Source organism: Eriocheir sinensis, chromosome 59 (assembly GCF_024679095.1).
Source record: "Eriocheir sinensis breed Jianghai 21 chromosome 59, ASM2467909v1, whole genome shotgun sequence".
Classification (NCBI taxonomy): domain Eukaryota; kingdom Metazoa; phylum Arthropoda; class Malacostraca; order Decapoda; family Varunidae; genus Eriocheir; species Eriocheir sinensis.
This window is the reverse complement of record NC_066567.1, coordinates 6847485-6864984: the sequence shown is the minus strand read 5'-3', so window position 1 is coordinate 6864984 and position 17500 is coordinate 6847485. Positions and strand designations below refer to the sequence as shown.

Below are 17500 nucleotides of genomic sequence, written 5' to 3'. Positions count from 1 at the left end.
GAATGAGTTTAATGATGACAATTTACACGATGGAATGTTCTCCTCCTCCTCCTCCTCCTCCTCCTCCTCCTCCTCCTCCTTCTCCTCCTCCTCCTCCTCCTCTTGTGGTTAATCTTCTCTCTTAGTTCTCCATTTGTAACTTCTCTGTTCTTTTTTTTCTTTCTCATTTAATATTTCTCTCTCTCTCTCTCTCTCTCTCTCTCTCTCTCTCTCTCTCTCTCTCTCTCTCTCTCTCTCTCTCTCTCTCTCTGTTCCTCTTTTAATTCTTCGTTTCCTCTCGTTATTCATGTTTTTTTTTTCTCTTGTTTTTCTTCTTCTATTCATTCCTCTACTCCTCCTCCTCCTTTCTTCTGCCTCACTTTCCTTTTCTCCTCTTTTCATTTTTCGTCTCCTTTCGTTGCTCTTTTTTCTTCGTTTTTATTCTTGTTTCTCTTCTTTTATTCATTCTTCTATTCCTTCTCTCTTCTGCCTTACTTTCCTTTTCTCTCTTTTCATTCTTCGTCTCCTTTCGTTACTCTTTTTCCTCTTATTCTTATTTCTCTTCTTTTATTTATTCTTCTTCTCCCCCTTCTCTCTCCTGCCTCACTTTCCCTTTCTTATTAACCCGTTTCTTCTCACCTGGATCTCCCTTTCCAGGTGTTCAATCCTTACCTGTCTAAAGCCTTACCTTACCTACTTACCTGTCTAGAATAATCAGGTGTTATTTTCTTCTCTATTTCTTTTCCTTCTTTCTCATCCCTTCTCCTTTTCCACATACATCCCTCTTTCACCTCCTCCTCCTTCTCTTTCTTTAATTTATCTCTCACCACCTTTCCACTTTTCTTCCCTCTACCTTTCCGTTGAGGGAGTGGAAGGATAGGTGAGGAGGCGGGAGGGGGAGGAAGAGGCGAGGGATTAAAAAGACACACTTTGCCTTACCTGCCCAAAACACCTTCACTGGTACTACCTGTCCCTTCTCGTCTTCGTCTTCCTCCTCCTCCTCTTCCTTTTCTTCGTTCCCATCGCCCGTGTCCTACTTCTCATGTTTGCTCTCCCTAATGTGTCTTTGCGTACTCTGTGTGTGTGTATGTGTGTGTGTGTGTGTGTGTGTGTGTGTGTGTGTGTGTGTGTGTGTGTGTGTGTGTGTGCGTACGTGCGTGCGGTGATCAGTGTTTGAGGGGCGGCGTGTGATTGTTGCCGCGGCCCGCTGATGTTGTTAGTATCGGGAATATGATAATGACATTACTACGGAGGCTTGGACGTGTGTGTGTGTGTGTGTGTGTGTGTGTGTGTGTGTGTGTGTAGGTGTGTGTAGAGTGTAGGTGTGTATGTAGGGACCCCAGCTGGCCCGCCCCGAGGCCGGCACCCACGGGCCGTTTTTCCCCCGAGTCCGCCCCGCCGCCGCGCCTCGGCTTGCAAGATGATAATTAAATAATTACATCAAACAGTTTTCACCCGCAAGGCGACCGTCGAAGGGCGGCGCGGGGCGGGGGCGGCTTCGGGACGGGGCGGGGGCGGGGGCGGGGCGGAGGCAGGGGCGGGGCGGGGAGTGGGCGGTCTGGTTCTGGCCTGGCACCCGTTCCCCGCCCCCCTCGCCGCGCCAATGCCGTGCCGCCGCCGGGCCGGGTGCCGCGGCCCGGCCTGGCATTGGCCGCCCGCCCGTGACGTCACGCTCCGCGCCGCCACACGCGCCGCGGGGCCAGGCTGCTGGGGCCGCCCCGCCACCGCCGCCGCCGCCCGCTGCGACCCGCCGATTAAACGCGCCAAAAGTAACGACACCCGCTTTGATTTACGCGGGAAACCCGTTCAAAAACGGCCGCCATTTTTATTCAGTAATTATGGCCATAAATTGTAGGTGAATGTCGGGTCATGGACCCCTGGGGCGACGGCGGCTGCGGCGGCGGCGGCCCCACCTGGCCCCGCGGGGCATGCTGTACCCCGGCCCGCCCCGCAGCACGGCGACACAACGCCCGCTGCACGTTGACCTGCTCGGCAGTAGCACCTCCCCCCCCCGTCCTGTCCCGGGACACTGGCCGCCCTGACGCTGATGTGGTGATGACGGCGGTGATGAGCGTCACCCTCACCGCCAACACCTTGGCCCTCCTCCTCCTCCTCCTCCTCTTTCCCCTCCCCCCGGTGACCCCCGCCGCTGATAAACACAAGAAGCCGCCGCCACAGCGATTAGGCGTCGCTCTCAACACAAGGACCGTGGAGGGCGTGTTATTAGGCGGGGGAGGAGGAGGAGGAGGAGGAGGAGGAGGAGGAGGAGGAAGAACTATAGAAAGAGGAAATTTGGGAGCAGGAATTGTACACAGGAAATGAGGAAGAGGCCAGCAGAAGAGGAACAGCAAGAACAAGAAAAGGAACAAAAAGGAAAAGGAGTAAAAAGGAAGGAACAGGAGGAGGAAGGATAAAAAAAGAAGTAGCACAGGAGGGCGAGAGAAGGGAAAAAAAGAAAGTACGGAAAAAATGTACCAAAACTCTTTAACACCAGAGAGAGAGAGAGAGAGAGAGAGAGAGGGCAGACCATAGAACCGGACTGTTACACGTACCATTAGCCCACGAGACCCACCTGTCGGAACACCTGGTCGAAATTGGTCTGTCTTTGGTCTAACCTGGTCTAGTCTGGTCTACTACGCCTGACCCTCCTCTGCTTTCCTTCCTTCTCTCCTTCATTTCTTCTCTTCTTCCTCACCCTCCTTCCTTTCCCCCCTTTTCTTTTTTTGGTCTATTTTGGTCTACTCCTTACCCTCTTTTACTTACCTTCCTTCTCTCCTTCATTTATCATCCTCTTTTCCTCTTCTTCCAGACTCTCCTTCCTTTCCCACCTCTCTTCGTTTGGTCTACTGTGGTCTGGCCTGGTCTTCTTTGGTCTGGAATGCTCTAACCTGGTCGAATATGGTCTAATTTTACCTTTTAGACCACACGAGCCTACAATATTTTTACACTAACCTGGTCTTTTTGGAAAGAAAGAAAGGAAGAAAGAAAGAAAGAAAGGAAGGAAGAAAGGAAGGAAGGAAGGCAAGAAGTAGAAAATGGAAGGAAGAATGGAAGGAAGGAAGGAGGGAAGAAGGAAGGAAGGAAAAGAGGATCCACAAATATTGAGGTAAAGGAAAAGAAGGAAATATAGGAGGAAGAGGAAGGAACGAAGGAAGATGGAAAGGAAAGGAAGGAAAACAGAAGATAAGAAAAAAGAAAAGCAGATGACGAAAAGCCGAAGAAATGGAAAGGAAGAAAAGCAGGAAAAGAAGAAGTGCAAACCATTACCGAGTATAGAAAAGAAAGAAAGAAGGAAACTAAGCGAAATGAGAGGAAAAAAAAGGAATAAGGAACAAAAAAACAGGAGAAGAAAAGGAAAACAGGAGAGAAAGGAAGAAACAAAAAACAAGTAGAGTAGCAAAGAGGTAGAGAAGGGTAAGGAGGGAATGACAGGAGGGGAAGGAAAGGAAGGAGGGTCAGAGTAGCGAAGAGGGGAGGAGGCGAAGGAAGAGAGGGGAGAAAAAGGGAAGAGAAGGGTAAGTTATTAAGGGAAGAAGGAAGGAGAGTAGAAGAGGGGAAGGAAGAAGAGTAGAGAAAGGAGAGAAAAGAAGGGAGGGTAAGAAATGAAGGAAAGAAAAAAGTTGAGGAGGGGAGGGGAAAGAAGGGGAAGAAAAAGGAGGGTCAGAAAGAAGAGGAAAGGGAGGGGAAGGAAGGAAGGCAGAAGGGAGGGAAAGGAAGGAGGGTGAAGAAGAGTATAGGAGAGGAAGAATAACAGAAGGCTAAGAAATAAAGGAATGAAAGAATGAGAGTAGAGGAGGGGAAGAAGGGAGCGTAGAATAGGGAAAGAAGGAGGAGGATGAGGGGAAGGAGGGGGGGAGGGTCAGGCCAAGGGGGTAGAGAGGGGAGGGAAAGAAAAGAAGGAAAGAAAGGAGAATCGAGAATGGGAAGTGAGGGGAAAGGAGGGGAAAGAAGGAAGAAAGAGGAAAAGGAAGAGAGAGAAAGGGAGATGGGTCAGGAAGAAGAGGAGAGTAAGAGATGAAGGAAGGTAAAAGGTAGAGGAGGGGAAGTAGGGAGCGTAGAATAGGGCAAGGAGGAGGAGGAGGAGCAGGGGAGGGAAAGGAAGGAGGGTCAAAAAGAAGGGTATAGGAGAGGAAGAAGAAGAGAAGGCTAAGAAATTAAGGAAAGAAAGAATGAGAGTAGAGGAGGGGAAGTAGGGAGCGTAGAATAGGGCAAGGAGGAGGGGAAGGAGGAGGGGGAGGAGGGTCAGGCCGAGCAGGCGGAGAGGGGCGGGAAACCGTTTACCTGTTAATTTTAGCGGACGGCGCGTGAAAATAGTGAGTGAGGGTTTTGTGTGGCGCGTCTCCCCTCGCCCGCTGACCACACGCCTCCCGGGACCGCTTAAGGGGAAGAAATAGCCCGGAGCAATATCCTGGGCCGCCCGCCAACTGAGCCCTGCCCGGGGAGGGACTCAACGCCGGTGCTGTAATTGGTTTATCACTAAATAGATTCCAAGGCGAGCAAGGTAGTGATTGCTGAGGAGGAGGAGGAGGAGGTGGAGGTGGAGAGGTGGTAGATGTGGAGTGTTGTTAGGCTACTGTTTCTTTTAGTTCTGGGATTGTTATAGAGGGAGAGAAGGAGGAGGAGGAGGAGGAAGAGGAGGAGGTGAAGGAGGAGGACTGTTACGGTTTCTTCTTCTCCTTCTTCTTCTTCTTCTTCTTCATCCTCTTCTTCTTCTTCTTCTTCTTCTTCTTCTTCTTCTTCTTCTGTTACTGCTGGGACTGTTAGAGAAGGAGGAGGAAGAGGAAAATGATTAGGAGGAAGAGGAAGGAGAGGAGGAGGAGGAGGAGGAGGAGGAGGAGGAGGAGGAGGTACTGCGGCGGCGTTTATTTATTTGTTTGTTTGTTTCGTGTGTGTGTGTGTGTGTGTGTGTGTGTGTGTGTGTGTGTGTGTGTGTGTGTGTGTGTGTACGTGTGTGTGTATACGTGTGCGCCAGATGTTGTTGTTATTGATGTTATTGAGGTTCTCGTTTCTTCCTCCTCCTCCTCCTCCTCCTCCTCTTCCTCTTCCTCTTCTTTTCCCTCTCCTCTCTCATTCATTCTTTCTTGTTCTTTCGTTATCATCTTCTTCCTCTTACCCTTCCTTCATCTCCTCCTCCTCCTCCTCCTCCTTATCACCTTTCTTTACCTCTTATCGGTAGTGGCGGTGGTGGTGGTGGAGGTGGTGGAGGGGTAGGTAGGGGGGGGGGCTCAGGACATAGAAATCTAGAGCAATCGGAGAGTCTTTCTGTGTCTGTCTGTCTCTTTAGCTTTCAAGATTCCCACGCCTCGATTTCTGTGTGTGTGTGTGTGTGTGTGTGTGTGTGTGTGTGTGTGTGTGTGTGTGTGTGTATACACACACACACACACACACACACACACACACACAGACACACACACACACACGATCCATATTTAATCAAAGTTTCCATTTAAATATTTTTCTTCCGTTTGTTTTTTGTTTTGTGTTATTTTCTCATTTATTTTCCTTTTCCCTTATAATTTTCCTTCATTTTCCTTAGAGGTTTTCTGGGCGCTGACATTTTATAAGCCTTGTGTGTGTGTGTTTGTGTTTCATGTCATTAATATACTTGTAATTATTATGCTTATTATCATTACGTTATCTCTATGCATGTATTTATAAAGGGCTGAAGATTATGAACTTCTGAATCAAGGCTGTTAAATTATTAGTACGCATTATTATTATCATTATTATTATTATTGTTATTATTATTATTATTGGTGTTAATGTTCTCTCCTCGGCCAGTCTAGTTTGTATTTATTTTTTTTATTTTTTTCTGCATTTCTCTCTCCGTATTACCTGTTCGTCATTTACCTTTAATTAAGTATGCATATAATTATAGTTTTCATTCTTACCTGTCCCCCCACCCCCCCATCCCCTCCCCCCCCACACTTCCTCCCCTCTCCCTCCTCTTTCCTCCCCCTTTCTTCCATCCCCATCCCCGCTCACATTTTTTCTCTCCCTTTCCCTCTCCTCTCCCTTCCCCACCCACATTTTTTCTCTCCCTTTCCCTATCCTCTCCCTTCCCCACCCACATTTTTTCTCTCCCTTTCCCTATCCTCTCCCTTCCCCATCCCCTCCCTTAACACATTTTCCTCCCCTCTCCCTCCTCTTTCCTCCCCCTTTCTTCCATCCCCTTCCCCACCCTCATTTTTCCTCTCCCTTCCCTCTCCTCCCCTCTCCCTCTTCCCCTCTTCCCCCCTCACTTTTTCCTCCCCTTTTCTTACCTCCCCTTCCCCACAGTTTTCCCTTCCCCACCCGTCCCTCGTTTTCCCTACATTTTTTTCCTCTCGCTTCCCTCTCCTCACTTTTTCCTCCCCTCTCCCTCCTCTTTCCTCCCCCTTTTTTCCCTCACCTACCCGACAGTTTTCCCTTCCCCACCCACATTTTTCCTCTCCCTTCCCTCTCCCTCTTCTCCCCTCTCTGTCTCCTTACTTTTTCCTCCCCTCTCCCTCCTCTTTCCTCCCTCTCTCTTCCCTCCCCTTCCCCACCCGTCTCTCCTTTTCCCCACATTTTTCCTCACCCTTCCCTCTCCTCCCCTCTCCCTCTCCTCATATTTTCCTCCTCCTGACCTCCCCTTTCCTCCACATTCTTTCCTCCCATTCCCTCCTCTCCCTTTCCATCTTTTCCTCCACCTCCCTTCCCCTTTCCGGCACTTTTTCCTCCATCTCTCCATTCCTACTTCTCCCCACACTTTTTTTTACCTCCCCCTCCCCTCCCCTCCCCTCTTTTTCCTCCCCTCCCCATCCTTCTTCCCTTACTTTCCTTCTCACCCAGTTCTCCTTCCTTCTTATTTTTCTTCTTCTTCTTCTTCTTCTTCTTCTTCTTCTTCTTCTTCTTCTTCTTCTCCCCTACTCTTCCTTTCATCCATATCAGTAACCCCCCTCACACACCCTCCCTTTAGTCCACTCCACCTTCCACTCCACACCACTCCACTAAATCTCTTCCACATTTCATTCTCTTCCTAGCATCTCCACATTCCCTTCACCCATCCACACACACACAAACTCTTCCTCTTTTTCGCTCCTCTTCCACTTATTCCATTCCCTCCACATCATACTCTCCTTCCACCCTTCCACTTACCCCAATCCATTCCATTAATCCAGTCTCCATCCCCTTCAGTTTACGCTTTCATGTATTCCGTTCCACATACTTACTCCACTCTTTTCCACATCATCTTCAATTCTTCTATATTCAATCCACCTTATTCCACTTCCTCAGCATTTCCACATATCCTCCTTTTATCCAGTCCACTCTTCCACATAACCTCTCGCAACTTTACCCTCCCATTCCACCTTCTTCCACTTCTTCAGCATATCCATATACTCCACATACTCTTCTTCTTTATCCATTCCACTTTCTTCCACTTCCTGAGCATTTCCACATATCCTCTTTGTATCCAGTCCACTCTTCCACATAACCTCTCGCAACTTTACACTCCCATTCCACCTTTTCCACTTCTTCAGCATCTCCATATACTCCACGTACTCTTCTTCCTTATCTAATCCACTTTCTTCCACTACTCTATCTCCACTTACCCTCCTCTTCTTACCTGATCCACTCCACCCCAACACACTCACACCTCACACACTCTTCTTCCTTTACCTCCTCCATGCTCTTCCACTTCTCTGTATCTCCACTCTCACCTTCCTCCTCTTAGCTAATCCACCCATCCACATATCCGGGAACTCCACATACCCTAATCCTCTTACCTATCCACTCTCCTCTTCATCATCATCTCCACATCTATACCCAATCCACATTCATACCCAAAATACGCCCCCCACTTTTTCTTCCACCTCCACCCCCCCTTCATAAATCCACCCTCCCCTTCCTGTACCCAAACCTTACCCCACCCCTTTAACTTCCATCTCCCCGCCTCCCCTCCACTTCCTCCCCCCACCGTCCCCCTCGCCCCTTTCTCTACCCAAAATTTACATATCACATTTTTCCTCCCCTTCCTTCCCCTCCCCTCTCCCTCTCCTCACTTTTCCTCCATCTGACCTCCCCTTCCCCTAACATTCTTTCCTCCCATTCCCTCCTCTCCCACTCTCCATTTTTCCTCCATCTGATTTCTTCCCCACTTTTTTTTCCTCCACCTCCCTTCCCCTTCCCCCACTACTTCCACCCCCCTCCTTCGCTCTGTTCCTCCACCCTCCCTTCCCATACCAAATATCCATCCACTCCCTTATACTCCCATCTCCCCTTCAGCCTCCTTCTTCCCCTACCCAAAACTCCCTCCCTCCTCCCTTACTTCCATCTTCTCCCACCCCCCTTTTCTCCCCAGTCCCCCTTTCTCCCCCATTCTCATAACTTACACACCCCTCCCCCTTTATTTCCCCTTTCTTCCCACCCCTTTTCTCCCGTATACAAAATTCACCCCCTCACCCCTTTTACTTCTGTCTCCCCCCTAACCCCTCTTTCTCCCCTCTTCCCCCTACCCCAAAACTAACTCCACCCCCCCTTTACTTCCTCCTTCCCTCACTCCCCACCCTATCTTCCCATTCCCTCTTTCCCATTCCCATTCTCCACCCCTCTACTTTCATCTCCCCCTCGCCCCCCTCCCGCCCCCCCTCCCATAACTAACACAACACCCCACTTTACTTCCCTACCCAAAACTCACACCCCTTTCTTTTCTTCTCTCTCCCCCACCCCATCTCACCCCAGCCCCCCTTCCCCCAGCCCAAAATTCCCATCACCCCTCCCCACTCCTCCTCCCATATACCCAAAATCTACCCACACTCTTTTATTTCCATCTCCCCAACCCCCTTTTCTCCCTTCACCCCTTCCCCTACCCAAAATTCCCATCACCCTCCCCACCCTCCTCCCATATACCCAAAATCTACCCACACTCCTTTATTTCCATCTCCCCAACCCCCTTTTCTCCCTTCACCCCCCTTCCCCTTAACCAAAATTCCCATCACCCCTCCTTACCCCTCTTTCCATATATCCAAAATCTACCCACAGTCCTTTATTTCTATCTCCCCAAACCCCCTTTTTCCCCATCTCCCTTCCCCAGCTCCCCCAAGCCCCCAGCCCCCTTCCCCTTCCCCTTCCCAAAATTCCCATCACCCTCCCCACCCACCTCCCATACCCCAAATCTACCGACACTGTATTTCCATCTCCCCAAACCCCTTTTCCCCATCTCCCCTTCCCCCCAGCCCCCTTCCCCCTTCCCAAAATTCCCATCACCCTCCCCACCCACCTCCCCATACCCCAAATCTACCCACACTCTATTTCCATCTCCCCAAACCCCCTTTTCCCCCAACTCCCCCCTTCCCCAGCCCAAAATTTCCATCACCCCTCCCCACCCCCTCTCCTCATACCCAAAATCTACTCACACTCCTTTATTTCCATCTCCCCAAACCCCCTTTTTCCCCATCTCCCCTTCCCCCCCAGCCCCCCAGTCCCCCCAGCCCCTTCCCCTTCCCAAACTTCACATCACCCCTCCCATACCCCAAATCTACCCACACTCTATTTCCGTCTCCCCAAACCCCCTTTTCCCCCCGACCCCCCCGACCCCCCCCCCTTCCCATATAAGTTTGGTAATGTGGTTTATTCTCTTTCTTTCCATGTGTCATCAATCAATGTACTCAGCCGGCTTTCAAGGTGAGTAGCGGCTTTATGTGTGCGCACGTGTCCTCCCCTACTGGCGGCGGCGGGAATGGGCAGGCAACGGGTGGGGAGGGGAGGGGAGTGGGTGGGGATGGGAGCTTATGTGTGCACCCGTGTCCTTTCCTTACCTGGCGGCGGCGGGAATGGGCAGGGGAGGGGAGTGGGTGGGGATGGGAGCTTATATGTGCACTCGTGTCCTTTCCTTACCTGGCGGCGGCGGGAATGGGCAGGCAACGGGTGGGGAGGGGAGGGGCGTGGGTGGGGATGGGAGCTGATATGTGCAGCCGTGTCCTTTCCTTATCTGGCGGCGGGGGGAATGGGCTGGGGTGGGGCGGGGGTGGGGATGGGAGCTTATATGTGCACTCGTGTCCTTTCCTTACCTGGCGGCGGCGGGAATGGGTGGAGTGGGAATGGGAGCTTATATGTGCACCTGTGTCCTTTTCTTAGCTGGCGGCGAGTGGTAATGGGTGGGAATGAGAGGGGAGGGGAGGGGAATGGGTGTGAATGGGAGTTTGTGTGCGCCAGTGTCCTTTCCTTACCTGGCGGCGGCGGGAATGGGCAGGGGACGGGTGGGGAGGGGAGGGGAATGGGTGGGAATGGGAGTTTGTGTGCGCCCGTGTCCTTCCTTCACTGGCTGCGGCGGGAATAGGGGAATGCATGGGGAGGGGAGGGGAGTGGGTGGGAATGGGAGTTTGTGTGCGCCCGTGTCCTTCCTTACCTGGCGGCGAGAGGGAATGGGTGGGAATTTGAGGAAGGAGCGAGAAAGGGGTGGGAATGGGAATATGTGTGCGCACGTATCCTCCTCTTCCTCCTCTTCCTGACGGCGGGCGGGAATGGGTAGGGTAAAGGTAGGAATGGGTAAAGACTGAATCGGGTGAGAAAAACAGGGTGAGAATGAAGTGAAGAATTTAGCAGGAATGATGGGGAATGGGTAATGATGGGAATGGGTGGGAATAGAAGAGTGGTGAGTACGAATGGAATGGGAATGCTTGGAAATAGGGTCAAGAATGGGGGAGAATGTTGAGGAATGAGGAGAGCAAAAGAATAGATGAGTGATGGGTAAGAATGGGCTGGGGAATGCTTGGAAATAGGGTCAAGAATGGGGGAGAATGTTGAGGAATGAGAAGAGCAAAAGAAGGAGGGAGAGAAAGCAAGAAGCGAAGAGGAGGAAGGAAAAGAAGAAGGACTAAAAAAGAAGAAACGAGAGAAGGAAAAATATAAAAGAAGAGAGAAACATACGAAGAGGAATATGAGAAACAAAGAGCGTGAGGAAGAGGCGGAGGTTTGGGGTATTTCCAGGGGTAGTTTTATGACCCTTCTGGTAGTCTGACCCTTCTGTACCATGAACCTAAAAAGACACTCATTAGAACCTCATGATCTCCTCTATGGTTTTGGAAAGAGGAAGAAAAAAACAATGGTCGGAATGTGTGAAAATGTGATGAGAAATGGTGACAAGGGCGGGAATGGGATGGACTCTGTGGAAATGGGGGGAGAGAGAAAGCCTTATAATGGGAGGCAAGGTGAGTAGGAATGGAGAAGTTAAATTACGTAGGAAATGGGTAAGGAATGGAGTAGGAATGGAGTGGAAATGGGGGGAGAGAGAAAGCCTTATCATGGGAGGCAAGGTGAGTAGGAATGGAGAAGTTAAATTACGTAGGAAATGGGTAAGGAATGGAGTAGGAATGGAGTGGAAATGGGGAGAGAGAGAAATTCTTATCATGGGAGGCAAGGTGAGTAGGAATGGAGAAGTTAAATACGCCGGAAATGGGTAAGAAATAGAGTTGGAATGTCTTGGGAATGGGTACAAAGCTGATTGGAATGGTAGGAATGACTTAAGAAAGAAAAATTGGAATAGGAGAAACGAATTTGATGACGATGGTGATGGTGATGGTGATGGTGGTAGTGGTGATGGTGGTGGTGATGATGGTGGTAGTGGTGATGATGGTGGTGGTGGTAGTGATGGTGGTGGTGATGGTGGTGATGATGGTGGTGATGGTGATGGTGGTAGTGATGGTGGTGGTGATGGTAGTGATGATGGTGGTGGTGGTGATGGTGATGGTGGTAGTGGTGGTGGTGATGGTGACGGTGATGGTGGTGGTGGTGATGGTGATGGTGGTAGTGGTGGTGGTGATGGTGATGGTGATGGTGGTAGTGATGGTGGTGGTGATGGTGGTGGTGATGGTGGTGGTGATGGTGATGGTGATGGTGGTGGTGATGATGGTGATGGTGGTGATGGTGGTGGAGGTAATATCCCATTCACCATTTTTTCTCTCTTCCTCCTTTTCTTCCTTCTCTTTTTTTTTCTTCTTTTATTTTCTTCTTTTTTTATCGCCAATCAATTCTTGAGAAAACATTTTCCTCTCGTTTAGTTGGTAACCTCCACACGACTCCTCCCCTCACATGCATATTTTACTCCTCCTCCTCTTCCTCCTCCTTCTCCTCCTCCTCCTTCTCCTCCTCCTCTTCCTCCTCCTCCTCCATCGCTACCATGAACATTATAACAGCATCGATATCACCTTCTCCTCTTCCTCCTCCTCCTCCTCCTCCTCCTCCTCCTCCTCCTCCTCCTCATCTTTCACTACCTCTACCACCATTTTCTTCCAATAGGTTACAGAATTTCTAAGCTAAACGCACACAGCTCATCGATACACACACACACACACACACACACACACACACACACACACACACACGCACACACACACACACACACGCACACGCACACACACACACACAGCTTAATCATCAAAGGTTTTTCCTAAAGAGCATTTCACATTCTCCTTTTTTTTCTCTCTTCTTTTTTTTTCTCTCTTCTTTTTTTTTCTCTCGTCTCCTTTTCATATTTTCTCTTGATGTTCAAACGTGGGTGTTCTTTTCTCTCCTCGCTTCTCTTCTCTTCTCTTCTCTTCTTCCTCCTTTTTCTTCTTCTTCTTTGTTGTTCTTCCTTGTTCTTCCTCTTCCTTATCTTCCTCTTCTCTACTTCTTTGTTTCTCATTTTCCTTTACTTCTATTTTCTCTCTTTCTCATTTTCTTTCTTTTCTTCTTTTAATATTTCTTGTTCTTGTTCTTCTTCTTCCTCTTCTTCGCTTCTTTCTTTTCCTACTTCCTTCTTTAGTCTCCTCACTCCTTTGTTTTCTCCTTTTCCTCGTCTTCTTTTCCTCTTTTTTTATTCAATATTCTTCGTTTTTTTCATCTTTTGCTTTTTTGAGTTTATCAGGAAATTCCTTTAAAGTTTCTCCTTCATCTTTTTGTCGTTTTTTTCTCATCTCCTATTTTCCTGGGTTTTTTTTCTTTTGCTTCTCTTCAAATTTTCTTTCGTATTTTGGTTTCGGTTTTAAATTTTCGCTATTTTTTTCGTTTTTTTTTATTTATTTCTATCTCCGTTTTCTTTCTATTTCCTTCTTCTTCTTGTTCTTCTTCTTGTTCTTTGATTGTTTAGTGTGTCAGGTGTTCTCTCTCTCTCTCTCTCTCTCTCTCTCTCTCTCTCTCTCTCTCTCTCTCTCTCTCTCTCTCTCTCTCTCTCTCTCTCTCTCTCTCTCTCTCTCTCTCTCTCTCTCTCTCTCTCTCTCTCTCTCTCTCTCTCTCTCTCTCTCTCTCTCTCTCTCTCTCTCTCTCTCACACACACACACACACCCATCTTCACATCTATCTCTAAAACAATTCAGCATCTATATCACAATCTTTTTCTCTCCCTCCCTCTCCCTCTCTCCCTCTCTCTCTCTCACCCTCCCTCTCTCCACCTTCGTATCTCCTCTATCTCTGTCTCTCGCCCTCTGTGCCTCGTGATAAGGGAGAGCCAGGGATGTGATGGAGGGTGAGAAATAGGAGTCATGTGTTAGAGTTCAGGGGTAGACTTGCCATCTCCTTCTTAATTAATTGGGTCTTGACAGGTAAACAAGGTGATTAGTATTAGGTGGAACAACAGCAACAACAACTACAGTAATGATAGTAATGATAATAGTAGTAGTAGGAATGATAACAATAGTGATTTCAACAATAATAGTACTAGCAAACATAATGAAAATACTAATAATACAGACTACTACTACTACTACTACTACTACTACTACAACTACTACTACTACTACTACTACTACTACTACTACTACTACCACACTTAGTTAATTAAAAATAGGTTCAAGATTAGATAAGAAAAGATAAAGAAAACAAAAACATAAATATCTCTAACTTCTCTTCCTCCTCCTCCTCCTCCTCCTCCTCCTCCTCCTCCTCCTTCTTGGGTTCTTGATGATGACGATGACACATTATGGAAGATGACAAAGGAAATGGGGGAAGATGAGGGAAGAGGAGGAGGAGGAGGAGGAGGAGGAGAGGAGCATTTGTGAGGTTAAATTATGGGGCGAATGGGAGGGAGAGAAGAGGGGAAGGAGGTAGAAGAGGAAGGAAGGAAGGAAGGAAGAGGAATAGGATGAGAAGGGAAGGAGGGAAGGATGGACGGAGATAGAGGAAGGGAATTATATGAAATGAGGGATGGGAAGGAAAGAGAAGGGAAGGGAAGGGAAGGGCAATGCAAGGAAAAGAAAGAGAAAGTAAGGAAGAAGAAAGGAGGGGAAAAGAGTAGAGAGTTTATGGAAAGGGAAAGAGAGAAGGGAAGAAAGGAAGGAAGGCAGGGAGAAAGAAAGAAGTGCAGTTAGAAATTATGGAAAACATTTACAGTGAAAATGGGGAATGGGAAGGAATAGGAAAAAAGAGAATAAATGATTGGATTACAAGATAGAAAGGAAGATAAGAGATAAGGAAAGTATTGCAAAAGGAGAAGAGACGAGTAAAAAATGAGTAAGGGAGAAATGCGTTAGGAATAAAATGAAGGGAAAGAAGGAAGGAAGGAAGGAATAGAGGGAAGAAAAGAAGGAAGAAATGAGAGATAGAAATAAAATGGAAGAGAAGGAAGGAATGGAGGGAAGAAAAGAAGGGGAAAGTAAAAAAATCAGAACAAGAAAAGGAAACAAGGAACGAAAGGAAGAAGGGAAGGAGGAAAAAAAGAAAGGAGGAGAGTAGAAAATAAAAACAAAAGAGGAAAAAAAGGAAAATATGAAGAAATGGAGGGAAAATAGAAAGGGGAAAAGTATAAAATAAGAACAGGAAAGGGAGAAAAAGAAACGAAGAAAGGGAGAAAGGAAAGGAAAAAAAAATAGGGGGAGTAGAAAAAATTAAAAAGTAAGGAAAAAAGGAAGAAATAGAGGGGAAAAAAAGAAGGGGAAAGGAGGAAATAAAACGCAGAAAGGGAAAGAAGAAACGGGAGGAAAAAAAGAAAAGGGGAAGCAAAAAACAAATAAAACAAAGGAAAAAAAAGGGAGAAAGAAGAAGAGGGAAGAGGAAAATAATAGGACCAATAACCCCCTTTTCCTCCCCTCTCCCCAACCCCCCTCCCCCCTTCCCCCCTCCCCCGCCGCCAGTCGTACGCAGCAACATGCAAAAATAATAATAATAATAATAATAATAATAATAATAATAATAATAATAATAAGTTGCCTGTCTATCCGTCCGCTTGCCTGTCTGTCCGTCTGTCCGTCTGTCTGTCCGTCTGTTGCCTGCTCTCTGCTTTACCGTAAGAGTCAATACCTGTTTATGACCTGTATTGTTTTTGTTGTTGTATTGTGCATGTATTGTGTTGTGGTGTGTATGTGTGTGTGTGGGGGGGGGAGGGGGGGAATGTGTGTATGTGTGTTGGTGTGTATTCTCTCTATGTATACTGATTCATATGTATAATTTCGATGACATTTGTGTGTGTTTTTTTTTTAATTATTGTTATTGTTATTATTATTATGGTATACGGTCTGTTCTCTGTTCTTCGATGTAGGAAATAATGTGTATATTCGTGTTAAGAGGAATACAACTCATTCATATGATTCGTGCGATGAAGAAGAGGAAAGAAGGAGGAGGAGAAGAAGGAGGAGGAGGAGGAGGAAAGAGTGATTGAGTGAGTGAGTGCAAATGTGAATAAGTAGGAGAGGCAATGAAGGAGGAGGAGGAGGAAGAAGAAGAAGAAGAGGCAGTGAAAGTGTGTGTATAGGTGTGTTTGTGAGAATGAACTACAAACAAACAAGCAAACACAAATAGTTAAACAGATAGACAAACATAAATAGATAGACAGATAGATAGTTTGACCAGACCATCTTCAAAACAAAATACACAAATCTTAAACCAATCAACGAGTCTAACACACAAACACACACACACACACCTCACCACCACCACAACCCTCTCCCTCTCTCTCCCTCTGGATTAAGGAAGGAAGGAAGGAGGGAGGAGAGAGAGAGAAGGAAGGAAGGAAGGCACACACACACACACACACACACACACACACACACACACACACACACACACACACACACACACACACACACACACACACACACACACACACACACACACACACACACACACACACACACACACACACACACACAGCTTGGTCGCTCGCTCAGTCTACTGGTCTCCTGGTCGGTTGGTCGAGTTGAGGAAAGAGAGAAGGAAGGAAGGAAGCCACACACACATAGCTTGGTCGCTCCCTTGGTCTACTGGTATCCTGGTCGGTTGGTCGGACGTGAAACATTCTGATACACGCCTTGTTTTCCTCCTCTCTCTCTCTCTCTCTCCCCTCCTCTCCCTCTTCCATTATTGCTCGGAAAACAATTTATGATTATCGCTATCTCGCTCGCCTCTACCTTACCGATGCCTTCAACACTACGCTTGCAAATTCCTCCAGCGCCCAACAGGAGGAGGAGGGGGAGGAGGAGGAGGAGGAGGAGGAGGATTGAGGACCACTAAGGGCTGCGGTTAGGGTGTCTAAATCCCCTTTCTGAATCCCATGGTAATCTGACCTTTATAGCAACTGTCTGTGACCCCCTTAGAATGACCTCTTAAAATGACCCCGTTAAGGCTACGAGGTTAATATTTACGGGTTCAGAGGAGGAGGAAGAGGAGGAAGAGGAGGAGGAGGAAGAGGAGGAGGTCTGCTTTTGTTTCCATGTCTGTGTTTCTTCCCCTCTTCCTCCTCCTCCTCCTCCTCCTCTCTCTCTCTCTCTCTCTCTCTCTCTCCCTTCATTTATCTCCCTCTTCTTGTCTCTCCTTTTATTCCTCTTTCTCTTTCTCTCCATTTATCTCTTTGTCTTTTTTTTCTCCTCTCTTTTTCTCATTTCCTCCTCCCTCTCCCACCATTTATCTCCCTCTTTTTGTTTCCATCTTTCTCTCCCTTCCCTTTTCTTCTTTCCTTTTTCCTTCCCTCTCTCCCCTTCTCCCTTGCTTTCCCTCCCTCAATCTCCCCAGCGTCTCCTTTCCTCCCCTCTCCCTAACCCTCCTTTCTCTCCCTCGATTATCCCCAGCCTCTCCCTGATTTCCTTACCCTCCCTTACCGTCCCTCTCCCTTTCCCAGACTCTCCCTCCTCCTCCCTTCCTCTCCCAGCATCTCTATCCTTTCTTTACCTGTTCCAGCATCCTTAACTCCCTTGCAGCCTCTCTCTCCCTCCCTCTCACTCTCCCTTTATCTCCCTTACCTATTCCGGCATTCTCTAACCTTCCATTCATCTCCCTTCGTTTCTTAGCCGTCTCCCTACCTCTCCCTGCCTCGCTCTCCCTTTCCCAGCCTCTCTTCTCTCCCTTCATCTCCCTTTACTTCCCAGCATCCTTCATCTCCCTACGTCTTCCAGCATCTTCTAACCCTCTCTTTTTATCTCCCTTCCTCTCTCAGCCTTTAGTTCTCTCCCAATTCTTCTCTCCCTTTCCCAGGTTATCTCCCCCTCTCCCTTCATCTCCCTTCCGCATCTTCTAACCCTCTCTCTTTATCTCCCTTCCTCTCTCAGCCTCTAGTTCCCTCCCAGTTCTTCTCTCCCTTTCCCAGGTTCTCTCT

General features: G+C 48.0%; 1 protein-coding gene across 7 annotated transcripts in view; it reads left to right on the top strand.

The window, feature by feature from the left end:
- The window catches only part of LOC126985476 (hepatocyte nuclear factor 6-like), a 296520-nt gene that overhangs the window by 178108 nt on the left and 100912 nt on the right, over positions 1-17500 (top strand). For all 7 annotated transcript variants that reach the window (XM_050840435.1, XM_050840433.1, XM_050840432.1 and 4 more), the window contains one exon: positions 9613-9624. In XM_050840435.1, the coding sequence (XP_050696392.1) occupies positions 9613-9624 (12 nt within the window). The remainder of the gene's footprint in view (positions 1-9612; positions 9625-17500) is intronic.